This window comes from Xyrauchen texanus, chromosome 48 (assembly GCF_025860055.1).
Source record: "Xyrauchen texanus isolate HMW12.3.18 chromosome 48, RBS_HiC_50CHRs, whole genome shotgun sequence".
Taxonomy (NCBI): domain Eukaryota; kingdom Metazoa; phylum Chordata; class Actinopteri; order Cypriniformes; family Catostomidae; genus Xyrauchen; species Xyrauchen texanus.
Genome location: NC_068323.1, coordinates 6,180,588 through 6,207,710, shown reverse-complemented (window position 1 = coordinate 6,207,710; position 27,123 = coordinate 6,180,588). Strand labels below are relative to the sequence as shown.

The following is a 27,123-nucleotide window of genomic DNA, read 5'->3' as shown; positions in this document are numbered from 1 at the left end:
AACCACTAATCACCACCACGAGGAGGTTACCCCATGTGACTCTACCCTCCCTAGCAACCGGGCCAATTTGGTTGCTTAGGAGACCTGACTAGAGTCACTCAGCACACGCTAGTTGCGACTCCAGGGGTGGTGGTCAGCGTCAATACTCACGCTGAGCTATCCAGGCCCCTTAGAGATTTAACTTTTGAAGAAAACGTAAGGGGTCTCTTACAAAAGTTTAATACTTAAATATAATACTAATAAGTTTAATAGGGTTAGAGGTTTGTTGAAGTCCCTAACCCTAAGGATGAGCAATAATAAGAGTGACACTTGCCTTTTACAAGGTATGCCAAAAAGTATACAAAAGTTTACAATCTAATATCTGTACCAGAGCAACTAAAGTCCAGTGGCTCTGCACCGAGGTTAACACAGTACATATGCAGACCCCTTTGCTAATTTCTACACATCTGTGTTTTTGGGACCCATATGGCCCCTGTAGTAACCCATCTGTCCGAGAGCATTGCACACACTTGATAAATGCAGCCGAACACCAGGCACCATGAACATGTGCCCGAGCAGCAGCATCAGGAGGCAATTAGAGAAACCGCGGACGCTAGGGCCAGTACCCCCTCCCCGGCCGACCTGATTGACTGGAACTTTATCTGACTAACGGGCTGGCTCGATGCCACCGGTCAGGAAAAACACAGAGAAGGGAGGGCAGGGAATGGACTGTCTTATCAGTGTTGTTGAAACTACTTTTAACCTTAAACTATTCAAGCTACCCTTTTGAAAAAGTAAGTCAATACATTACAATGCACTAGTAGAAACACTTCATGTTGTTTCGCTATACCCTACTTTTTGCGGGGGGAAATAAATATTGGAAAAGCTACATTATTTCGAAAGCAACTGAGCTACTGCCACACTACTGAAAAATATAGTTATGGTAGTAGCTAGTCATTATGGTAGAAAACTAGTCATTTTTACATACAGGTACCAAACTTGATGACTAGCATACAAGGTCAAATGAGTCGAAAAAGGCCAAAGTTCTATCAAACTAGATTATTTTATTTAAAGAACATTTGTTGACATCAGTTGTTCCGTAAAAACGTCTAGGACACGTTACAAAGGAACCACATACATATTTTTGGACAAATATACCATCGCACACACATACACACGTATTAATTTACTCATTATTGCCATATTGCTATTTAACTTTGGCTTTTACATTTATTTAAACTGTGCAAGTCATGTAAACATGATGGATTCGGTTTGTAAACTAATGTTTGGACTGATTGGTCCTGTAACTAAATTGTTTGTATGGGGGGGGCTTTTAAAACTATTACTAAGCATAGATCCTTCAAGGAAATAATTCAATCATCCGCTAAATCCCTAAACATTTAGTGGCAAACACAAATACAATTCTTTTGCTACAAAATGTCTGGCAACATGAACTGAGTGAGTTTCCGTAAGAAAATAATTAGCAAGTCCCACTTGCAGGTTAATTGTGGGGCATAAAATAGCTGAAGATGCATTTCATTTGACCACTTTTGACATCTTCTTCAAAATCCCCTTTTAAATGATCATTGGTGACTGTCTTTCCCTCTAAATAAATTCAAACAAAAAGATCGGACTTGGGTCAACGGGCCCAGAGGGAGTAATGGTGGGGTGAGGTACTGCATGTCCAGGAAATGATTATGCCTACAGATTAAGCACCACAAGCTAATCATTTCTGCCCTGTCTCATTTTTCTTAGATGCACTTTTTTTGATCGAAATGAGAGTTTGCTAATTGCTTAGCTGCCTGTTGAAATACTTGAAGAAGACTTTTCGAAACATGGATTGTATTTATGGCTCATCTCACCCTGAAAGATCTTCTGTCAACCCAAAACATCTATAGCAGTCCATTAGAGGAAAGTGTGAATTTGCAGACAGAGGTCATGTGATACAAAGCATGCCCTTTGAATTAACATTTCAGTAACTCTTCGTCCAGAAACTCTGTAACTGACTAATCATGATAGGACAGTCCTAGATCTGTAAAGAACTGTAAAGACAACGAACTGAAACCAAACTTGTTTATAACCGTGCCAATGTGTGCCTCACAACAAGTAAAGTGTGAGACTTCTCAGGACAAAATTGCTGAGTGAAATGTCTTACAAAGTTTCACAAGTCCTAGCATAGAGGTCCTACGTTTAAATGTGTATGCTTGTTTCCTTCATCCAGGCCCAAGGAATGCTGGTTTTCTTGGAGAAGTGTTAACATACGGTTGCAAAAATGTCAATAATCGTGGAATAAAATGGGACATGACGCTACACACAATGTTCCTGACCAGGAGAGCAAGTCATCCAAGACAAGCGAAATGGTTCTTCGTTAGCCTTTAAGTCACCAAGAAACTTGAAGGCCCTCAGTCAACGAACTGGAGTTCTACTCTGTCTTAGCACATTGGTTGCCAAGTTTTGTCCATGAACTGGATGTGTTCCTTGGCTTTCATCCTGAGAGTGGCGATGCTTGAACTGCGCTGATCTATGTCCTCCAGTGGGTATTTGTCAGTGAAGGGAGAGGGACACTGGTATGGTGGTGGCGCCATGGGCTGCATGCTCTGGGTCATGGGTTGGGGCGAGTTGAGGAAGCTGTGACTGGGGTAGCCCATCTGCAGGCCTTGTGTGGGACCCATGAACCCTGGGATGCTGTGCACTGGAGTTGCACTGGACAGAGGGGAGGTCAGCCAAGGGTCAAGGGGCAGTGTGTTGTTCATGGGGCCCACAGTGTGGTGCATGGGCGGCCGGTTGAAGGACAGCATAGGGGAGTCGTGGAGCTTCATGGTGCTCATGTCCATTTTCTCCTGTCGCCTCCATTTGGCTCTGCGATTCTGGAACCACACCTGTACAAACACATAGACTTCAAATTATAATTCTGTACCGTCAATCGCTCGTGCTCGCCAGTGAGACGTGGCACAACATCCAAAAGCATTACTCTAGTGCATGTTTACATAGAAAAATAATTAAGCTTTGCATTTTCAGTCTATACAAATACAAAAATGCATTCTGTGTAAAAGACCTCTTAGCTGGTAAACTGGCATGATCTTTCTGGTGTAGCTGGTTGACCGCGTTTGGCCTGGATAAACCAGTGAAGCACCAGGTTCTTGTTGGTTAAGATTAGTCATCTAAAGTCTTGCTGGTCAAGAAGTTTAAGCAGCCACTTGAGGTGAGGACAAACTAGCACAGGGTTCCTCAATAGGCGGCCTGGGGGCAATATCCTGCCCGTGAGAGACAAATGTTTGGCCTGCGCTAAAACCCAAAGTATACTTTGGTCCAATGCTGAGTGTCCGCATACAGGGCCCGTGCAAATTTTGTCATCAGCAGAGTGCGCGAGCACTGAGCGTGTGCAGCCCGGTTTTTCTAACAACGCATCTTTGTCATAAAATTGAGAGTGGTGGCCCTCGGCTTTGTGTTGATGACAGAATTTGGCCCTTGGTGATAATAAATTGGGGAACCCTGAACTAGCACATTCTGGTGACCAGCTTCCAAAACATACAATAGTGACAGATCTTTTCAACAGTGCATTGACTCCTCTGATGCTGATACTTTTACTTCAAAACACAAAGTAAAATATTTCTAAGCACTTGACAGAAAGACTTCCAAGGAGATCTAAACACACCTGTACTCGAACTTCAGGGAGGTTAACTTTCATGGCCAGCTCTTCTCTACTGTAGACATCGGGGTAGTGGGACTTCTCGAAGGCTCGCTCCAGCTCATGCAGCTGGTAGGTGGTGAAGGTAGTACGGTTACGCCTGTGCTTTTTCTTGGGCTGATCACCATCGGAGACGGGAGACTTGCAGTCACTCTCAATTGACTTCTGCAGGGCGCCCAACTCCCCGTCACTTTTGTTGGAGAACATATCAGCATCTAAAGTCACAGGTCACACACAAAACCAGAACTTAGACTGGACTTGAGAGTCGGCATTGGTACACACCTTATGAACAACTCTAAGACCACGCCAACTTTAATACGTTTTCGTTTGAAAATGTACTGCGTTAACACCTCTCATACACATTAAAATGGCGTTTTCCTCCACCAGAAACCGAGAAATTTTGAAAATGCTCTGTAGTGCCACATACTTTGGAAACTAGTGACACTTGGAAAGAGAAAACTTTAAAACGTAAGTGTGGACATGGCCTAATTCTGGAAATATCAATTCCATTTGGAATTGAATAAAATCGTTATTTATCACCACACAGGTGCCCGGAATATGTTTACGCGACTTTCACGTGATGCTACAACAGAATGCTGCTATCAATTTGGAGCAACTTGGTAGGGTCTCGTGGTTCGCTCCTTGCTAAAATTGAACCAGCTACCTTCTGGCTACAAGCAATGGTCCCTGACCACTACACCACCCCACCAATTATTTTGCATTGCAATAAAATGATGTGGTGACTTACTAGAACTTTCTAGAATGATCTCTATTATTTACACATGGTGACAACACGATTATTGACATTGTATTTCCAAAACTGAGATTCTAATCCTATAATACTCATGGCCATATGCTCTTGTAACATTTGGACTAGCGCACGTCACTGTTGGTAGGGCATGGCTTTCACTGAAGGTTCCCCACCCCATAATCCAAGCAGAAACAGATGTAGCATGTTAATTCCCCTGATAGTTTCAGTGTAGACTTGGCTGTAATCTACCTATAGGCTTCGTTTGATTCTACCCCATGTCCTCAATATAAGGTCAACACTTCTACGAAAAGCTTTACCCAGGTAAACTGGAGAGACACGATGCCAGTTGGAACGCTAATTCAATAATTACCAACAAAATGCTGATCATCAGGGCAGGTGGGTTTGTGTACTGCACTGCCTCACAAGATGTAATTTACAATAAGAGGGAGTATTATGTGTTGCTTCTGAATTGTACAACATAATTGAAGGGATCAAACAGGTGTATGTGGCCGAATTGAGTAAGCAGTTATCGTTAAATTAAAGTAATAGCTTGGCAAGTTACTCAAAGGCTGCAGGTTCAATCCCTAATAGAATTGATCAATGAACTGGACACTGACAGATATGTTTGATCAGTGTTTTGTCCTTGGCGAACCACTTAACCACAGGTTTAAGGTTCTTGGGATACTGTCAGCACACTAAGTTTGCACTTTGGGACTTTAGTGTCTGCTAATGACAATCTAACTCTGCAAAGTTTGCTGTAGTCTTTGTAACATACTACTTTACATCTCCTTATGTGCTCTACAGAAGAAAGAAACCATGCATATTTGCAACAATGTGATGATGATGAGTAAAATGGCAGAATTTTCTTTTTGGGTGAACTACTACTTGACAGCATTGGTCATAAGAATATAAATCAAGAAGAAATAGCCCAGTTTGGAGACGGTTTAGTGATCAGGCAGGAACAAGCGTTCGGGGTTAACAGAGCCACCTTTATTAACAAGCAATAGACTGAACTCACACAATAGTGGAGGTCAGTCCCAGTTCAAGGATCACTACACCGCCAGTCAGATATAAGACAGCCCAATAACAATGCTCAGACTTGTTGGCAACTCTCATCAAATGAGGACAATCAATTTCAAAAGGATCTCGTCACAATAACAGACATGTCAACTCTGGGTCATTCAAGAGACTCTCTCAACTAAGAAGCACGATGGATTATGAAAACATTGGAGCAGAATGGAAAAATGATTATGTCGGCATGCACAGTTGGGCAATCTTGTTTGAGATCGGAGAAGATTATCGGAATTCCACAAGGGGATGAGAACCAGGGATGAGCCCCCTTTGCCAAATGATTTACAGGTTTGATCAGGCCTTGTAAAGACATGAAAATATGATCGCCTCTTCTTATTTAGACTTCATTTAACCTAGCATATTACCATGGTCAAATAACATCCGATAGAAAAAGAAAAATCACGAATGAGATCAGTATCTCAATCGTTTGGCCTAGACAGCAATGAGTTTGCAATAGAGGCCAAATTAAGTCTTCTGGTCCTCAGATATATTCCCCCTCCAGTAACCTCACATGTATCTCCTCTAGAGTTTCAGAAGAGACCTCAACAATGTCTCAAACTGTGCTCTGATTGGCCAAGATAAAATTCTAAGATTATCATAAAATTCTTCCAAGAGCAAATTATCGGAGCTATACTAGACACATTAATTTGATCGATTTTAAACCATTGAGTGTCAATACATCCACAATCTTCACCATCAATGGAAACCATGGTAACAGAAGACATTAGGTAACCGTGCACGTCACTATTTAAGTCACGTCAAACTTTCATCCAGGTCTCTTAAGGTGACAGTTTACGCTAATTCCCTGGTGAGCTGCCAATAGCGCGTTAAAATCAATGGGGGCAATGGCAACACAACTTGAACTTGTGGTTCATGCCAGTCTCTTGGTTTTAGTGTCCCGGTTAAACGTATTGGTCAGAAACAACTGGGGTTGAAATTTCACCCACAAAGGACTCACCGTGAAACGCAGGTTGTTCTGAGGTGTCCCTCAGGGTTTGCAGGTGTCCGTATGTTTGTGTCTGCGGGTCCTGGTCCCGTGGATCTCCAAGACTCTCCCCTCCAACATTATGAGATACAACATTACCTCCAGGGTTTAGTAAAGCATCCTGGTTCTTGTTGAAGCCCAAGATGACATCTATGCTGTGGACACGGGTGCCCACCGCCGCACCCCCTACTTTCACCATCTCGTGGAAGTTACTGGGCGAAAGACAGCTGTCATCCACCATATTCATAGTGTCCAGTGACAAATGCATTCGAATGTTGGGGTTGAAACGTCCAATGAAGAAAAGCAGTTGCTCTGATGGAGGAACCCAAAACTGAGCAGTTTTACCTGATCAGACATTGAAAGAGAAACTAAAATCAACAAATGTAATAAATTGTGCATTTGGGGCCAAGTTCTTCTTTTAAAAAGGTTTTTTAGTGTTCATTAACAAGGTCTTGGGGCTATAAATATTTATGTACGGTATGTTGAATTGGTCTATGCATGAAGTATACTTCCATCTTACAACTCTTTGACTATGTGAACGCAAAATCAAATCGGTTCTTGTAGTTTGCAGGAGTTGAAAAGTCCCTGGTGCATCAGAAGACAAAATAATGTACAAATTCAAAGGACTACTATTCTTCATATAGGTTTTAAAATATTTAAAAACTAATGTAGATAATCCGATGATACTCCAGCATATAATAACAAAAATATAACGTCTGCATTCGCAGAAAATATATACATTTTGTAATAATATCTAGGGATGACAAACAGAGAGTTATATGAAACTGATATGTTTTATGTCAAATATGTTGCAACTCTCACATATGCCAAATAAAAAATAATACATTCTCCAATAAAGCCCATGACATGATTCAGAATAAAATTACTAAAATATTAAAGTATCAAATGACAAAAATCCATCAATCTACCCATCTCAGAAACACTTTACAATTGGGTTGTGTTTGTTACCATTAGTGTAGACAATAGTTAACATAAACTAACAATGAACAATCCCTTTATCAGCACTTATTAATATTCTTTAATGTTAATTTCTACATATACTAATTGATTTTTAAATTAAAAGTTCTACAAGTTAACAGTTTCCCCCAATAATCATACCTCTATAAGGCGAGATGCTCTGTGCACTCTCCGTCTCCAGACTGACCCGCATCCACCTGTTTCTCCCAACACCAGGTCACTTTCGGGTAATGAGCACGCCCCCCTATGCTACTGCGCAATGCAACAGAACCCAACCAACCAACCTCAAACTCGCTCACTTTAGACCTGTTTAAACGTACATTCATATATTCACATGCAAAAGTCCTCTCTTGTGGATTCTGCTAAATAGAGAGCTGCCCTGTGTGTGTTTTCCTCTATAGAAGGGAAATAATAGCAGGGGATTACACAAGCTCATTAATTGGGACTCTTCTCCCTTAAGAATGATTGACAGACGGTTTCTGCTCAAGTAATTGTTCTAAATGGAGCTTGAATTCAGTCACAGGAGGAGGGCGCAACTAATGAAGCAGTTTCGTCTTTTGTCTTTTAAACAATTGAATTTTCTCATAAAAAGTATGAACAGAAAGTTTTCGCTGATGCCTTTTTAATTGAAGTGAGACCTTTTAATGGAAAGCTGTTATTGAACATAAATAAGTGAAGTTATAAGAGTTGCACCCTGCAAGGTATTACTAAAAATGACGTGTGTAAATACATTTGCAGTCAAACTTTAGACACACATTTTTCGTGATTGTAGAGACCTTTTGATTTAAAGGCGTATGCTTAAAATGCATGAAATTATCTTTGTAGACATATAAAAACATTGTGTTTTGTATGTTTTTTATTTCTTCACAAAACAAAAAGTTGCATGACTTGTTTTGTTGTTTTTTAAATGGATGAGTTGCCACAAATAGTGAAGTAAAAGCAGCCAACAAGTGTCCAACGTAAATGGAAATTCCTTTAATGTGGTTTCATTTTTTAAGCATATTTTGGTCAGTATGTAATTCCCATACTACCGTTTGTGTTATTCCACAGTTTCAATGACTACAATTATTCAAAACACTTAATATCTAATGCATGTTTATTGTTCCTCACTGGACTTATTTTCTAAAAGCAAACATTTTAAGTCAATATATAGCACTGACTTTCAAATGTTTATACTGATTGCGTCTTCACAAACTGCACAGACGGCATGCATTACAGTAAACACTCTTTACCATGACCTGCAGAAGGTTTAGTTGAGTAATTAAAGCTAATGTATGAGCGCAGACTCATTAAAGCCCATTAAAGAGTTAACCCAGGCAAACTTATGACTGATCAGCAATTATTAAGAGAAATAACCCTGTAACAAGATTAATTAGTTCATGTTCAAATGAATCCATGTAAACACTCTCTTATTCCTTTCCACCAATCAGATTATAACTAAGAACAGTAAAAAAGAAAATTGTTTTTCACAGTGAAGATATGGAAGATATCTCCTTGTCTCCTAGATGACTTTTTAGATATAGAATTGGTTCTAATAGACAAACAATTGGTAAAAATGTTGATTTGACCACAAGTGACCATTCCTGTTAATGCTGGTCATTGTCATTAAGTCCAGAAATGTTTTGGGGATCCAGAAAAACCTTCTCTGGTTTATAAACACAAGCCTTTGGCATCTTATCTAAGTGCGTTGGCATAATTGGAAAAGGTTCAAATCCATGATGGCTCATGCAGGAAACTGTCACGGACAACAGCAACACCTCCAAAGAGACTAAAGATTTCCTCTTACCTCAATGAAATCTAAAGATAAGTTTAAGAAGCTCCTTTATTTGTTTTGGGTCAGTGTTAGTGAGTCTAAAGCTGAGCAGATCTACGAGGAACCGTTAAAATTAAGATGTCTAAAAGTTTGCTATCTGTATTGAGCACTGTTATTGGCCTCCAGTTTTCACATTAAAGCTTTATAAAGAAACGCATTACTCAATAAAATTTTGTAGTTGTTGAAGTGATCCGAATGTCAGTTAAAATGTTTTTTAAAGAAATCTGACAGATCTACTCTCTAATTACTAGCTAATACCATAAAATTAGCTAAAACAAGCATGCAAGAGGCATTTGGGTTCTGTGGAAATCTGTGCAGTTTCTTCTGAATTTGGAGCCGGCAAACTTCTGACTGACGGAGAACTGACATAACAATGGTCTGAGGGCCAGCGATCTCATCAAAATTAAACAATCTCACCACCAATGAGATCATATCGAAATCTACGAAGACTCAGCTTTGCAGTCCTGCCAAATGTAACAGCCAGTGCATATGCTTCTGTGAACTCAATTGGCACAAACCACTTAGCGCAAAGCTTCTAAAGAAGACTGACTTTAACCATATGTTTGTTTATACGTGTTGCCAGACTGATATCCAAGTCTCATGAGGAAGTCAATCCTGAAAAGATAATTTGCTGCTCTGAGCTGGCAAAGAAGGCCAGAGATACCTGGAAAGCTTGGCATTTCACCGTAGAGACTAAACAGCTGCTTCTCACGTGCAAAGCCTTTGATGACTCTGAGCATTGGTAGTGTCTTATTGGATATAAAAGTCCAAGGCTTTTATCTTCCCATCTAATATATATATCTAGATGTCCGTCCCTCCGTCAGAGAAGGCCACGTGTCTAATTAAACTCTACGGTACATTGCAAATTCATCTATCACTTGGTAGAAGACAGATTAGACAGATGCCAACCAAATGTGGTTTGTCCTTGGCATTTGTACTGCCAAGAGCATCAAAATTAAATTTTACACAATAAATAGTTTTAGTTCTCTGTTGGGTTGCTTTATGTCCAATGTAAAATATGGATCCTAAAGCAACACCTGTCGGCTTGCCTTTTCATAGAGTCACCTTAGGAAACTCCGCTTAAGAAGGGATCAAGATCATGGTTTGATGCTACATGGGATTGGGTGAGAGACAGTGCAATTATTTGATCATATTGATGCATTTCCGGGAGCTCCTCGCTTGTTTCCTCATTACGCTAATTGAGTACAAATTGGCTCAGAAGCTGCAGTACAGCTATCAAGAGGATTAGGTTTATCAGATGACAATGTTAAGCCCTCTGATCCTATTAGACCCAAAGCAGCTAATTCAGAGGAGCTGTGTCAGCTTCCCGGGGGAAGACAGGAGAGGTTGAAACGGGCCACAGTGGAGGTGTTGTATGTGATACTGTACAATATTTCATGCAGTTTGACTAGTAAAGTGTTGCACCCTAACCCTGACCCCAACTCAACCACTAGAGCTCTGTTCTAAAACCTTATGAGTTGCTTACATATGTGTGCTTCCGATGTGAAGGCGGTTGCAAAATGCACCTTGACAAGATACCTTGTTTTGGACAAATTTTAGGGCAGCGATGTATGTATCACATGCATTCATGGTAAAGGTAATCTTAGAATGCATTGTGAAGAGCTCAGTGTAAAGAAATTCATCCAAGAGGGTTGTCGAAGCAAGAGATGATTATGCTCATCAGAATATCTCTTTGTTAGTTTAGCAACATACTAAACATACCAAACTCGACTGAAATTAATTGAGAGTTGAGTCTGTTTTCATTTAGATTGAACTATGTATTTTTCGAAAATTTTCGGTATATAATAAGTATATTTATGTTATACGTTTCTCTAGCTTTGTCTGTCATTGTTTTTTGAGTTCATTGCACCAAATTCTGAGATTGCCTTCACCACATAGGATACATGCAATGCTGCATTTGGGGCCATTTACACGTGTTTTTGCATCCATCTCAGTGTTTATAAATATGTATATGCACTAGAGAGACATCTTTATCCATTGCGCTGCATCACGCTGTTTTTTCAATGTCACGGGAGTCCCGCGTTTTTAAGATGTAGCATCAAGTTAAAAGAACTTCAACTTTTGTGGGGCGGCTGTGGCTCAGGTGGTAGAGCGGTTCGGCCACTAATCGCAGGATTGGTGGTTTGAAGTGTCCTTGGGCAAGACACTGAACCCCAAGTTGCTCCCAATGGCAAGCTAGCACCTAGCAGGTGTATGCATGTGTGTATGAATGGGTGAATGTGTCACAGTGTAAAGCGCTTTGAATACCATTAAGGTTAAAAAGGCGCTATATAAGTGCAGAACATTTACCATTTAAAATCGTGTCTCAAGACACTTGCGTTGTTGCATTCGTTGCATGCGTCTAGCATTCTGTCTGAATGGCCCTTTTCAATTTGGCCTTTCAAAGCCTTCTCAGGGTGCCTATGGTGCCTTAAAATGCTACCTATGTAGGTAGCTGACTAGCTTTTGGATCAGAGCCAGAAGGACATCCTTAGAATGACTGACATGCGTTTATGCTGCATTGCATGATGTTGTTCCTTTCAGTAATCTGAGGATTAGTGCATAAGACCCCTCTGTCAACATGTACAACTGTGTGCTATTCAACTACATACCTTATTAACCAATCTCCAAACATCCATATAGACACTCTTTAACTCTTCATTAATTATATAGCCTGACATTATTCCATCTAGAGTTGAAAATATTTTTTTCATATCTATGTCAGCGTGTTATGAACCCTAGATTCTCGTCACTTTCCTGTCTCTGCAAACGTGCATGTTGGTCATGAGTGGAATGTGCCCCCTGAGGAGAGGAGACTTAAAAAAGCTTGCCAGTTTAATTTAATCTAATTAAATTAACTGTTTAATCTTTTGCTTCTTAAACCAGTGAAATTACTAGCAATCAACTGCTTAATGTCTAGTTAGATGTGGCACATTAAAACGTGTCTGAATGGTTTCATAATTAGTACCTCTTTTTAAGATAAGCATCATATTACTCACACTTAGCCATTGTTTTTTCTTTTTTAAGCAATCAGACTTAAGATTTAAAAAATTGAACCCAATTTTAAGAAGGAAGGTTGGGCTCTTTTGGCTTGGGCCTGTAAGCAACCACTTAGCGACAATCCAGAAAACCCTTTCAATGCCCTAGCAACCTCATAATAAAGTGCTTAAAATGCATAGCAACACCATAGCAACCGCATAGCAATGTGCTAAAACAAATCCCTCACAATAGGATAGCATTGTGGTGGCAGTTTTTACCTAGTGTTTTCAGAACTGCACCTTTACACAAAAGATTTTTATGTTGTTCATTAACGTATTTTTAACAAGATTTCAGAGAGTGAGTTTTATGTCCCTAGTTCTTTACCCTGATGCCCTCTTCAAGATCAAACCACAGTTTAGTGGAGATATTCGTCTGCAAACGCTGACGTACTTCGGCCTTTAATCGGCTGATTAGATGCCTCACCTGTCATTTAAATGGGACTTCTCCGCCCCCTTGAATCTAGAAGGTCCCACTGATACATCCCTGGGAAAATATTTCCATGACTGCAAGATTATAGCTGCATAAAAGTGAGTAATGAGACATTTTTGAGGAACTTCCCCTTTAAGTGTAATTTTGCAGTAATCCCGGTGTCAGCCATCATAGGGAGACATTACAGTCATCAGTTGAAAGTCTCTGATGTGGCAGCAGTTTTAATAGGATTAAATTAAATCAATTTAATAATGTTTTCTTTTGAACGATTATAGCTCTGCACTGGATTATGCTACTCTCACCCCGAAACCTCAAAATGAATCCACTTATACTGAAACCTTTGCCGTTTTACCAGAATGAGACTAACAATTCAGATGACCAATTTAACTTAAAACAATTGGTTGTTTTATGACAATAAAATTAAATAGATATTTACTGAAGAAAATGTGAGTGGTGCTGACGAGGTCAAACCTGTGATTCATGCTACACTATATGGATGCAATTTCGTCACTTTTTTATGTAATTTCCCCAAACCTTTAACTCTAGTTTCCAGAGTAAAAACCATTTCATCACTTTTCCATGTGCAACTGACTCACCAACAAGAAGTTACGCATAGGAAAGATTTTTTTTCTTGTTAACAATCATGAAATATCCTTTACCAAATAAACCCCAACGTCTTTATCTCGGCCAAATCAAAGCACTGAATATTTCAGGAATTCTCCAGTTTTCATTAGTTCTTTAAGAATAATGCATCATCCTATTTGAGGCTTAAATCCACCAGATTCAATCTGTGGACGGTCGCTTGGGTCAAAGATAAGTGCCAGGTTTACTGAGCCATAAAACGAATGACATGCACAGTGACGACTGATGAAAAAAGGCGATAATCCACAAGAGGGCGGAGTCACTCCAGAAGGAGGCGGGGTTACACCAGAAGGGGGTTGGACCAATTCCAAATGGGGTTGGGGTTAGGTTGTGTCCACATGTTTAGGGTTAGGTAAGGGTCTTCTGTATATCTTTGATGGCGGACTGGAGCTCCCGCCCCTTTTTGGAGCTCGGCCTGCAGATATATTCTTCGCTGTTCAGTACCGATTCGGGCTTATTGGCACAGTTACGGTTATCGATTTCCAGAGTGGTGCTTCAAAATCAGGATTAAGATGGATTGACGGGGCAAGTGACCAGGTGTGATCACTACGTCACTAAAGTCGTCCCAACAGCACGGTTTTCCATCCCGTGTACGGTTACCTAATCAGGCTGGAAACGTTTCTTTAATCGTCCCGTAATGAACCGTGCTCATAATGGAACAATACTCACTACGTTCAGAAGTGTTTGGTCCAACAACAATAACAACAACAACACAAATTAGAAAATGGTCGGGTCATGATGTTTTGTAAATTCCTTCCTGGACATTTGACTAATAAAACCCCAACAGATTAAATCAGAAGAACAGAGGATGTTACCAATTCAGTGTAATTCTCGAAAGCCTCTCCACAGAGGTTATTTTAATTCCTTCCTCATTTCAGCAATGACGTTCAAGATTTTCTGTATTAAGCTTTGAGTCTCTGGGCATATTGCTGGACAATTACGGCACAAAACAAGCAGATCCGAGCACTAATCCCAGATAAACGTAATGTTTCCTTTTTCTGTCCCTTTCCATTCTTTCTCTTCTTAAGAAAGTTAGAATATGAAGGTTAAGACTTCCTGTAGAAAATCAATTTCCTGGTGATGTACACCTGTGGATTTTACTCTTATGGAAAGAAATTGGTACTTTTATTCATCTAAGTGGCATTCAACTGATCACAATGTATCAGTCAGGACATTAATAACATGAATAATTACTATTACAATTTGAAAAAGTTCTTAAACTACTTCAAAGAGTTCTCATCAAAAAATCCTCCATGTGCAGCGATGACAGCTTTGCAGATCCTTGTTATTCTAGCGGTCAGTTTGTCCAGATACTCAGGTGACCTTTCACCCCACACTTCCTGTAGCACTTGACCTTTCACCCCACACTTCCTGTAGCACTTGACCTTTCACCCCACACTTCCTGTAGTACTTGACCTTTCACCCCACACTTCCTGTAGCACTTGACCTTTCACCCCACACTTCCTGTAGCACTTGACCTTTCACCCCACACTTCCTGTAGCACTTGACCTTTCACCCCACACTTCCTGTAGCACTTGACCTTTCGAGAAGGGTCTGGCTGCAGACTGTGGGCGATTGGAGCTCCACTCTCAAACAGGAAATACGTCACCTCCACTGCGCTCGGTCGCAGTCATAGACAGTATAAGGCCGCAGTAGAGGTGACGTATATATGCGCTCCGGCGCAGTGGAGGTGACGTTTTTCCACTTTTGAATGGAGCTCCACTCGCCCCGTAGTCTGCAGCCAGCCCCTATTGGCCCCTATTGGACCTTTCTCCCCACACTTCCTGTAGCACTTGACCTTTCACCCCACACTTCCTGTAGCATTTGACCTTTCACCCCACACTTCCTGTAGCATTTGACCTTTCACCCCACACTTCCTGTAGCATTTGACCTTTCACCCCAAACTTCCTGTAGCACTTGACCTTTCACCCCACACTTCCTGTAGCACTTGCCATAGATGTGACTGTCTTGTCGGGCACTTCTCACACACCTTACAGTCTAACTGATCCCACAAAAGCTCAATGGGGTTCAGATCCGTAACACTCTTTTCCAATTATCTGTTGTCCAATGTCTGTGTTTCTTTGCCCACTCGAACCTTTTCTTTTTGTTTTTCTGTTTCAAAAGTGGCTTTTTCTTTGCAATTCTTCCCATAAGGCCTCCTGAGTCTTCTCTTTACTGTTGTACATGAAACTGGTGTTGAGCGGGTAGAATTCAATGAAGCTGTCAGCGGAGGACATGTGAGGTGTCTATTTCTCAAACTAGAGACTCTGATGTACTTATCCTCTTGTTTAGTTGCACATCTGGTCTTCCACATCTCTTTCTGTCCTTGTTAGAGACAGTTGTGCTTTGTCTTTGAAGACTGAAGGCTCATCGCTAACGAGAGGATCGTCTGCACCACGGCGTGGTTTTGCGCACAGTCATTTCTTTTTTCACAATTCTGAAGTCGTGTGAACAAATGATACTGTTATCGCTGTTGCTAACTTCAAAACTAGCGGGTTGATGTCCCGTGTCTAGCTGGTAGTGACGATTCTCTCTGACCAATCAGTGATCTGCAGGATTTTGACGTCACATTTAGTATCGGCTCGGTTGGAACCTCGACCGAGGTGGTACTAAAAAAAGTATCAGGTACAATCCACAGTGGAAAACCCCAAAAAGCGAGTTGTACCGTGCAGTGATGGTGCTGTATTACATCAGTAATGTCCTGAATATACTTTGTGATCAGTTGAATGCCACTTCAGTGAGTTAAAGCACCAATTTCCATCCGAAACAACAAAAGCAGTCCATTATTCCAAACTTTTGGCCTCCAGTGTATTTATTACAGTTGCTACAATAAATAAGTATATTCAAAATCCCTGAAACGTGGTAAAACCTAAAGCATGTACAGCATGAGCGTTTTCTTTGCAATGAAAACATACTTAAAACTAATGCAGATGTCTTCTAAGTAAGAGTATTTAGAAAAATGGTTTTGTGATTTTTATCTTTTTTCATCAATTATAGAAACAAAGTAAATAAGCCTACATCAATATACAGTGTGATTCAAATTAAATAAAACTACATTATGCACATGAAGACATCAAATTCAATGTGAACTTTTGTCGTCTGAGAAGGGTGAACTTGCACCGAAGCGCTGTGCATCACACGTCACATTTCGCGTGCTCTTTCTCAAGTCTGTCTCGGAGTTTGTGGAACGACGGTCTCTTCTTGGGTTCTGTGTTCCAGCAGGACCTCATGATGATGTAGACGTCAGGTGGACATTCATCGGGCGGCTCCATACGGTAACCCTGATCCACATGCTCCCTCACTTCACTCACCGACTGCAAGAATGAACAAGGACGATCAACAACAATCAAAATATTCTCATTGTGAGATCAGGTCCAAACGAAGAAAACCCTTAGTGACAATAGCCTAACAATTATAAGGGGTTTTATTAAATAAAGGGGGTTCTTGTAAATGGGCCCAGACTTACAGACAAAACATATAAACGTATAGATGCTGAACACACCAAACTTGTTTTATTAATAATCAAAATGTCATCATACAAACAGTAACCCCGAAATAAACAATATTAGGCATGTTCAAATGTCAATTAAAAAAATTATCAAATTAATTATTTTAATATTGCATAATTATTTTGATTTATTTATCATTATTATGATCATTAATTAACTATTTAAATATTAATAATTAAATGATTAAATATGATACGTATTTTATAAAAAATATATTTTATTCAAAAAGTCACGAAAAACGATACTTCAATTATTGAAATTATTTTTTAAATATATTTATCAGTTCTACAGTCCAAACGGGCCAATGCAAAGCAATAATTAGACATGTTTAAATATTAATATCAATTTTTAAAGTGTTTTATTAACATTGAAAATGTCACAAAAAAATAGACTTTATTTTATAGATTTAAAAATGCATTTAAATAATTTATTTTGGTTTAAAACTGGTCAATACAAAGCAACATTAGACATGCTTAAATATTAATATCAATACTAAACATGTTTTATGAACATTCACTCAAAAAATAAAACTTTTAAAATAAGATTTTATTTTTAATAAAATAAAAACATGATTTTATAGATAAAAAAATACAAACCAAAATATGCAACATGTTATTTAAGAATGTAAAAATACATTTAAATTAATTTTAACAATACATTAACATTTAACAATGTAAAATAATAAAACATATTTACAAAAATATATAATTTATGGATGTAATTAGTATCAACTCCCTCATCAATTATGGTGATAATTTATATTTAAAGGTATAATTCCCCAAAAAGAAAAGTGTCATCATTTCATTACCCTTGTGTTGTTCCAAACTCATTTTTTCTTTCGTAGAACACAAAAGGAGGTTTTAGGGTAAATGTTAGGGACTGATTGCCTCAGTCACCATTCACTATCATTGCATATATTGCCCTAACATTCTGCCTAACATCTCCTTGTGATGTCATAATTGTAATTAATTAAACTGTAATCAGTTTCAGGAAAGAAACTCACCATCTTGGGATACGGCTGTCTGCCATATGAAAAGATTTCCCACAGAAGAACTCCATAACTCCAAACGTCTGAGTAAGTGGAGAATTTCTATGGATAAGAGAACAAATGAAGGCTTAATACTTACAGATAATAATAATAATAATAATAAAATAGCCATACTGGACTGAATTTAAGTTTCTCAGGATCATACAAACCTTTTGATCCAAAGGTTTAAATGCTTGAAATTAGTTTTTATAAATAAATATAAATTGTGCCTACATAATAAAAAATAATAAAAAAAATGTAAAAAAAACCACGAAAATTTGAAATAAACATGTTAAAAGGATGAGTTGAGATATTGAAGGAAAATCCGTGAACAAGTTTCCAGCCATTTCCATGCAAACAAGTGACTTTTTTTTCACATTTTGACACTAAATAACATCCATATTGCCATTAGTGTTATTTCATTGTTTCGAAGGCTTAACCAATATTCAAAAATGCTTAAAATAGTAAAACTGTTGATAGTTATTGTATATTACTAGATACCGTCTCACCTTGTTCTTTAAAGCTTCAGGCGCCGTCCACTTGATGGGTAATTTTGAGTTGTCTTTTGCCATAGAGCTGACCTTCGCCAGGCCAAAATCGCTGACTTTGGCGACAGCGTCCTCAGACACGAGAATATTTCGTCCTGCAAGATCTCTGTGGAGCAGTTTTTTGGATTCCAGGTGTTCCATACCTTCACAAACATCTCTGATAAGCCACAGAAAACACAAAACTCCATGAACGAAATCACCTTTACTTTAAAAAATAAATAAATGTAGTGTTATTGGGGTCAAAACGGTCTACCTATACAAACCATTACACACTTTACAATCACACAAACCATTAGTATTGATTTTATAGTAATTAGAGGTCAATCGATAGTGGATTTTACAGATACCGATATCCAAGTTCGATATATAGGACTGATAAAACCGATTAATCGGCCGATAGTTTTTACAATCGATTCATAGGACTGAAAAAGAAATTATATATATATATATATATCAAATCTAAGTCTTTTCTTACTACGGGGGTACAAACATAAAAATGTCCAAGATTTTTCAAATCCCAGATGTAGTTTAATGTGCAACCAAATGCGTAAGATTTGGTGCATGATGTGGGACTTTTAACAATAAACAAGCCCAAAATACACAAGTGGCTCTTATTTTGAAATGACAGAGACTTGGCTCCGTTACAGTGCTTCATATTTAAGTAACAGGATAGATTTTTGCTAACCGATATCTCTAAAAAGCAACTATCGGTACCGATGTATCTGTTAAACCGATATATCGGTCTTCCTTCATTAATAATTGCAGTTATGGAGAGGTAAATATATGCACATTTACATTGCACAAATACATTTAAAATATCTGTGTCCATCTGAAAAGTCTTACAGTGCAAAGCGCAACAGCTGAGTCGAGCTCACAGCAAAACGTCCACGTGTGCGGAGAAAATTCACCAGATTCCCCTGTGACACATGAAATGTTCACAAAATACACAGATTTGTTTCACTGATTCATTGAATTGATTATATTTGACCAAAACACATTTGGCAATAAGTGCAATAAGTGCAATGCGGCTGTACCTTTGTCATGAGTTCTGTTATGATGTAAAGTCCATTGTGAAGAATCACCCCTAATAACTGTACAAGGTTTTTATGATGGAGATTTCTGGAAAAGTGACAAAGAGAGATTATAACACCACAGACAGACAGACAGACACTGTAGATACACTGTTTAAGAGACAACACATCTGCTCACGTCATGACAGAAGTCTCTTCGAGGAAGGCTTGGGCAGTGACATCACATTTAATGTTTTTAACGGCGACCCTCTGGCCTGCATACTCGCCCTCAAATACCGCTGAAACATCAAAACCACATCAATGTCATTCAACTGGACAGTCGTCTTCTTTTCACACATACTATTCTTTCAAAATAGCACAGTGAGCAATATAATGGTAGTCCATTCTGAAAATAGCTCTTGTGTCTTAAAACACTGCCATCTGGTGGTGCTCTGGTAGAACTGCACTCCATATTTGGTTTGTTGTCTATTCAGAGTAATTGCAAGCGTACCACCAAACTCCCCCTCTCCAATGGCCTCTCCCAAAGTCAACTTCGTGAGATCCAGTAACCAGCCGGCTGTGGAAAAAGTCAGATATTCAATGACAGATCAAATCTCATTTCAATCAAGTACTTGATGACCTCTTTTGGGAAACACTTACATTTCAATAGTTCAGTCTCCGCAGATTTTGTCCCCTCTTTCATTTTGGGTTTTTGTAGAATAGTAGCGATGGCACTTTTATTTTTGCTGTAAAACTAAAACAAGGAATACAGCTTTCACAACTAATAAAACATAGACAGAACAACTAGATATTTAGACAGAACATGATTAAGGTGGCGTTCACACTAGAACGTTAAATTGAGAATCTGTTTGAAGAGTTTTTTTGGTTAGCGTGAATGTTGTAGCGAACTCGGCTGCACACCTGTGAAACTATAGACCGATATATCGGTTTTACCAATTAATCGGTGCCGATAGTTGCTTTTTTGAACTAACGGTTATGTGCAAAAGTCTATGCTGATAGTTGCCAATCAAGTTGTTTTGTATCTGCCTTTTCAACCGCCTTAGTTATCGGTATCAGCAAAATCCACTATCGGAAAAGCCCCCGAATCTTGAGGTATGGTGTACAATATGAACTCCTGGTATGATTCACGATTAGCATGAAAGATATTCGTTCACAACTTTTGCGATGCATGTACGGTAACAAACGCAAGTGCCGCTCTGATTGAATTAAGTTTTGGTTAGTTGTAAGTGTAACGGGAGCCAGCTGGTAGATAGCTTTGCAATGTGTTTAAACCTCACTCTGACCTCAAGAGGTGCTCTAGCGACTGACGCTAGAGGCTGTAGCCTTTAGCCTCCTTGTTAGAGCACACGCCTCCCACACCGGAGACCTAGGTTCAAGTCCCGTACGGAGCGGGTAGAAAAAGAGCGTCACATTGGTGCCGTGACCCGGATGGGAGTGAGGTTTAGGGGGGTGAGTGTAAATACAAAAGGACAATATTTCTATTGAGCTAATTCAGAGCTATTCAGGTAGTAGTCCAAAAACCTGGGAGACAATTAGCATTTTTGAGCTCACAAATTTCCAATGGGCTTTTATATGTTCTTTAAAGCTTCAGGCGCCATCCACTTGATGGGTAATTTTGTCTTTTGCCATAGAGCTGACCTTCGCCAGGCCAAAATCGCTGACTTTGGCGACAGCGTCCCCTATTGGCAGATTTAGATATACGAGTAAAATAAGTCTGTGTCTGTGGGTAAAATTGCTTGGAGAGACTCACATTTTGTCCTAGAATGGTAAATGGTAAATGGTCTGCACTTATATAGCGCTTTTTTGAACCTTAGAGGTTACCAAAGCGCTTTACGCTGTGTCCCAATCACCCGTTCACACACACACTCACACACATTCATACACCAATGGCGGCAGAGCTGCCATGCTAGGTGCTAGCCTGCCATTGGGAGCAACTTGTGGATTCCTACTAGGACGTATTTAACACACAACAATGATAAACCATGGTTTACAGTAAAACTCAGGCAGCTTCGTCATGCAAAAGAGGATGCTTATAGATGTGGGGATAAAGTCTTGTACAATCAGGCCAGGAAAACACTGAATAAGGGAATCGAGTGGCTAAAAGAAGCTAGTTTGGAGTGGTCTGAAACAATGTACCAACTACAAGACTACCTCTCATAACACAATAGGAAATCAACAACTGGCTGACAACCTGAATGTGTTCGATGTAGATTTGAAAGGCCGAATCTCACACCTTACACCCGCGCTGACCTCCACTTCACACAAACATCCACACCTCACAGCTCTTAAGAGCAGATAGAGTTGTAGGAAGGGGGAGGAGGGGGGTTTGCAGGAGGTGTTGATGTTTGTGTGAAGTCTTCCGAAAACTAAAGACAAGCAGTGTTTCACCAACATGCCTAAAATCCAGTGCTCACCAGCTGGCCCCCATATTCACACTGATCTTCAATGGATCACTGGAGCAGTGTGAAGTCCAATGCTGATTCAAACTCTCAATCATCATTCCTGTCCCAATGAAACCCAAAATCACAGGACTTAATGGTTACAGGCCGTCGCTCTGACGTCTGTGGTCATGAAGTCATTTGAGAGACTGGTGTTGGCCCACCTGAATATCATCACTGGACCCTTTCTAGATCCCCTTCAATTTGCTTATCCAGCAATATTGACATTGACCGCACAGCATTGTGTAAAAGGCCCAGCAGAGGTTGTACTTCCTTTGCCAGCTGAGGAAGTTCAAGCTGCCACAGGCGCTGCTGATACAGTTCTACTCATCAGACACTGAATCTGTCCTCTGCATTTCAACTGTCTGGTTTGGTGCAGCTATGAAATCAGAGACTACAGAGGACAGTTCAGACTTCTGAGCAGATTATTAGATGCTCCCTGCCCCCCCCGAGAACTATAAACTTCCAGAGTGAGGAAAAGGGCTGTAAAAATCTGCCCACTACCTCTCTGAACTGTTGCCTTCTGGCCGGCGCTTCAGAGCTCTGAACACCAGAACCATCAGACACAGGAACAGTTTTTTCCCTCAGGCGATCCATCTCATCTCATGAACAGTTAAAACTGCCCCAATGAGCAATAATTATGTGCAATACACAGTTAAGTCTATTTATATTATCCAACATATCCTCTTCTGCCATTACTTACATTGCTCTGTACATACTGTATTTTTGTTCTTTATATAACAGATTTGTAATAGATTTGCACTACGTGTGTGTATGTGGGTATGTATGAAGGTGAGTGTATGTACGTATATGTATAATTATTTATTTGAATTAATCTTTTTTGGGGGGTGATTTGTTTTTAATTATCTATGTCTTGCTGTTGTTTTTGTATTGTTGTACACTGTGTATGTGTAAGCATACATGGCAATAAAGCTGATTCTTCTGATTCTGAATGAGTGATCATGCTAAATTGCTAATTTGGTACTAGAAAATCACTTGCCATTATATCAAACACAGCTGAAAGCTATTTGGTTCCTTAAATGAAACTTAACATTGTCTTTGTGTTTGTTTTGTAGTTGCCACAGTATGCAATAGTCTGGCATGTCTTAAGGTCAATATTAGATCAAGAATGGCAAAAAAAAGTAACAGCTTTCTCTAGAAACTCGTCAGTCAATCGTTGTTTTGAGGAATAAATGCTATACAATGCAAAGGTGTCACTACAGTCTTCAAAGACAAAGCACAACTGTCTCTAACAAGGACAGAAAGAGATGTGGAAGACCAGATGTGCAACTAAACAAGAGGATAAGTACATCAGAGTCTCTAGTTTGAGAAATAGACGCCTCACATGTCCTCCGCTGACAGCTTCATTGAATTCTACCCGCTCAACACCAGTTTCATGTACAACAGGAAAGAGAAGACTCAGGAGGACTTATGGGAAGAATTGCAAAGAAAAAGACACTTTTTAAACAGAAACACAAAAAGAAAAGGTTCAAGTGGGCAAAGAAACACAGACATTGGACAACAGATAATTGGAAAAGAGTGTTACGGATCTGAACCCCATTGAGCTTTTGTGGGATCAGCTAGACTGTAAGGTGTGTGAGAAGTGGCCGACAAGACAGTCACATCTATGGCAAGTGCTACAGGAAGTGTGGGGTGAAAGGTCAAATGCTACAGGAAGTGTGGGGTGAAAGGTCAAATGCTACAGGAAGTGTGGGGTGAAAGGTCAAGTGCTACAGGAAGTGTGGGGTGAAAGGTCAAGTGCTACAGGAAGTGTGGGGTGAAAGGTCAAGTGCTACAGGAAGTGTGGGGTGAAAGGTCACCTGAGTATCTGGACAAACTGACCACTAGAATAACAAGCATCTGCAAAGCTGTCATCGCTGCACATGGAGGATTTTTTGATGAGAACTCTTTGAAGTAGTTTAAGAACTTTTTTCACATTGTAATAGTAATTATTCATGTTATTAATGTCCTGACTGATACATTGGGATCAGCTGAATGCCACTTAGATGAATAAAAGTACCAATTACTTTCCATAAGAACCAAATCTGTACATTATTCCAAATAATTGGCCACCAGTATATATAAAAGAGCGCACATATGCATTAGCAATACCAGCCTGTAATTAGCATTTTTTTTTGTTTGTGATTTGAGCAAACAATTGTACTTAAAAAGTACAATTGATGATCCAATTTTAGTATGCTGATTTTAAACATGATCTTTGATTGTAATCTTGACTTTGTTTTGGAGACTTTGGTCTTTTCCCCATTCACATAGATGCACTTTTATGCCACTTTAATGCAGAGAAAATAGCTGCCCTGGAGCTTTCTAAAGATGGCTGCCGATTGGGCTGACTTGTACAATGTAAAAAATAGACCGGTGGAGGCGGAGAATCGAACTAGAGTTCAATAGAGTTTGAGCACACTTCAAGCATTTAAACCAATTGTAAAAACACCTTTAAAAGTTTCCTCTTCCAGTGACAAGAAACCCCTGAAGCTAAGAAAATCCTATGAAAATAATTATGATGTTTGGGTTTTCTTATCTAAGGTGTTTCTTGCAAGAAGCCTTCGAAATGTTTGGCTGACAAATACGTATGAATGAGTTATTTCCCCTTAAAAACCACAGGACACAAGTAACACAGATGCGCTACTTGAAAACTGTAACAAAAGAGCAACAGGCGCTATAATTAACCCCATGCTTGCAGTAGAAACCATCGTTTGACACGTACCTCGATCATGTCGATGAGGTTGTAGAAGAATTCTTTGTTGTCGATGGTCAGTTTGCGGTCTTGGAAGATGACTCGGTAATGAATGACGTTCTGTTTGAAGCAAATGCACAGTACAAAATCACCAGGATGCCGAATAGACTCTCGAACCAGGAACAGACCGTCTTCCATGGGCCTGAGTTTGCAGATGGCCTGTCGTCCTGATATCTTTCCATGAAACCAGCTAAAGGTTAATTAGAGAAGATTGTAAGAGCTTAACAGGAATGAGGTGTCCACATACTTTTGGTTACATTTACTGCAATGGTACATTGCACTAACGTGTTTCAAAAGGACATGTCAGACCATAAATATCTTTTCTTCTACTATGTTTTCACAATAGCACTGGCCCTGCAGACACATAGCACTTCCTGCTACTTCAGCTGAGTAACAATTATGTGAGTTGGTTCCTCTCCAGTTCTTTGTAACACAGATTTCAAAGACATTTCTAGAGATTATGAATTAAAATTCCCAGACTTACGGCATTAAACTGAGATTCGGGTCAATACGGAGGGCTTCCCTCTCTCTGAGGTTCGAACCCAAGACCAGTCCTTCTGCCCCGGTCGTGTTATGTCTCGCTCTGTACTCCCCTTTCCTCTGAAAAAACATATTAGTTACTCAACCGCTGGTGATTTTGAAACGGATAAGTTTAAAAGGATAGTTCACCCATTTACTCACACTCTTGCCATCCCAGATGTGTATGGTAAATGGTCTGCACTTATATAGCGCCTTTTTAACCTTGGCGGTTTTCAGAGCGCTTTACACTCTGTCCCATTCACCCATTCACACACCAATGACGGCAGAGCTGCCATGCAAGGTGCCAGTCTGCCATGGGGGCAACTTGGGGTTCAGTGTCTTGCCCAAGGACACTTCGGCATGTGGAGTCATGTGGGCCGGGATTCAAACCACCAACCCTGCGATTAGTGGCCGACCCGCTCTACCACCCGCCCCAGTATGACTTTATTCTGCAGAACACAAACTCTGTTTTTAGAAGAATATCTCCGCTTTTATAGGTCCATACAATGCAAGTGAATGGTGACCAGAACTTTCAATCCCCAAAAATCACATCAAGTCAGCATACAACTAATTAACACAACACCAGTGGGTAAATCCATGCTTTAGAAGTGATATTAGTCCTTTTTTTAAGCATAAATCTCCACCTTTTACCAGCACCGACCAGTAGGTGGCGATATTAATGAAGACCGTTAATGACCAAAAAACAAAAGAAGAGGAATGTGGAAGTGAAAGTGGACTTTTATTGTAAAAAAGCACTTCTCACCCACATCTATCATAACGCTTCTGAAGACCACTGGAGTCTTATGGATTACTCTTACGATGCCTTTATGTGAGTTTAGCCAAATCAAAGTTCTGGTCACCATTCACTTGCATTGTATGAACCATCAGAGCTGAAAACTTCCTTTGCGTTCAGCGGAAGAACGTCATGCACATCTGGGATGACATGAGGGAGAGGATGTTTATTTTTGGGTGAACTATCCATTTAAGACGAAGATGTTTTTATTTTACCGTTCCGGGCCCCATGATTGTTAGGACATCAGATTTGTGATACGGTATTTCACCAGTTTTAGGTTCGCAGTGCTCCTTTTTGGCAACACACTGTGTACCCGACGTCCAAGATTTCTAAAATAAGAACAAGAAGCAGCAGGTCTTAGAGTCCGTTTAATTTCAAGATGTCTAGGCTTATTTTGCAGGACGTCTTGCTTACCGTGGCCATGTCTTGAAATATTAAAACGGTACCAAACATCTGCGTTTCGGCAGCATCAACAAAAACCTATATCATACATAACAGTTACATAATGCATTACAAGGTCTGTATAGGACACATCTGCCAAAACCTTTTATACAAGTATACATTTCTTAAATGTAATTAATAATAATACAAAATATATACATTTAAAAATAATCTTATTATACATATATATTGTATACACAGCATATAACTCATTATTTATAACCAATCTGTCCAAAACTTAATAACTTGAATCTACCAATGCAGAAATCAATTGAAATATGAATCTTTGACAAGCATCGTTTTGAACACCAATTAAGAGAAATCATTTTACACAATATTACCAAAGTCAAATGTCATTCTAGCTTTCTCATTGCATTGACAGTGTTGTACACAATAACAGGTTTGATCAACACAATGTTTCAAATATTAAAGCAGTCGTTTCACTCACCAGTGAGACTTTGTTTGGCTGGAGGAAGGTTGAGCTGTAAGTGTTGGTCTAACACTATGTAAGCTTTTATCATAATCAGTAGCCTATTAAAGACACATGCTTACTTCCTCCTTGTGTTCATGCCTCGGTTATACAAATAGTTTTTTTTCCACCACATGACTTTTTATGACCATATACGTTGGCAATGCAAAAAAGCTGACTTGCGTCAACTCAACAGCCACAACAAACACATTTTCATT

The 27,123-nt window shown here is 39.6% G+C and overlaps 2 protein-coding genes across 2 annotated transcripts; both read right to left on the bottom strand.

Annotated features, from left to right (window-relative positions):
• Positions 1–1,084: 1,084 nt before the first annotated feature.
• Positions 1,085–7,821, bottom strand: LOC127639955 (retinal homeobox protein Rx1-like). The gene is made up of 4 exons (XM_052122306.1): positions 7,594–7,821; positions 6,448–6,819; positions 3,635–3,882; positions 1,085–2,858 (listed from the first exon to the last, which is right to left on the bottom strand). Exons 1-4 carry the CDS (start codon positions 7,643–7,645, stop codon positions 2,412–2,414), a joined length of 1,119 nt encoding a protein of 372 aa, XP_051978266.1. The 5' UTR covers positions 7,646–7,821; the 3' UTR covers positions 1,085–2,411.
• An 8,361-nt stretch (positions 7,822–16,182) lies between these two features.
• LOC127639726 (megakaryocyte-associated tyrosine-protein kinase-like) lies at positions 16,183–26,983 on the bottom strand. Its single transcript, XM_052121904.1, has 13 exons — positions 26,885–26,983; positions 26,410–26,475; positions 26,211–26,324; positions 25,168–25,283; positions 24,654–24,873; positions 20,130–20,223; positions 19,981–20,046; positions 19,669–19,768; positions 19,494–19,578; positions 19,303–19,376; positions 18,421–18,616; positions 17,888–17,974; positions 16,183–16,689 (listed from the first exon to the last, which is right to left on the bottom strand). Exons 2-13 carry the CDS (start codon positions 26,446–26,448, stop codon positions 16,510–16,512), a joined length of 1,371 nt encoding a protein of 456 aa, XP_051977864.1. The 5' UTR covers positions 26,449–26,475; positions 26,885–26,983; the 3' UTR covers positions 16,183–16,509.
• Between the last annotated feature and the right edge of the window lie 140 nt (positions 26,984–27,123).

Coding starts and splice junctions, on each gene's coding strand:
- LOC127639726 (XM_052121904.1), bottom strand. CDS start 26,448: ATGTTTGGTACCGTTTTAATATTTCAAGACATGGCCACG. Junction 18,617..19,302: donor CAGCTGTTGCGCTTTGCACT/GTAAGACTTTTC, acceptor GTGGCTTATCAG/AGATGTTTGTGAAGGTATGG. Junction 17,975..18,420: donor CTGAAGCTTTAAAGAACAAG/GTGAGACGGTAT, acceptor TCTTATCCATAG/AAATTCTCCACTTACTCAGA.
- LOC127639955 (XM_052122306.1), bottom strand. CDS start 7,645: ATGCGGGTCAGTCTGGAGACGGAGAGTGCACAGAGCATCTCGCCTTAT. Junction 3,883..6,447: donor AGAACAACCTGCGTTTCACG/GTGAGTCCTTTG, acceptor CTGTGACTTTAG/ATGCTGATATGTTCTCCAAC. Junction 2,859..3,634: donor TCCCTGAAGTTCGAGTACAG/GTGTGTTTAGAT, acceptor GTGTTTGTACAG/GTGTGGTTCCAGAATCGCAG.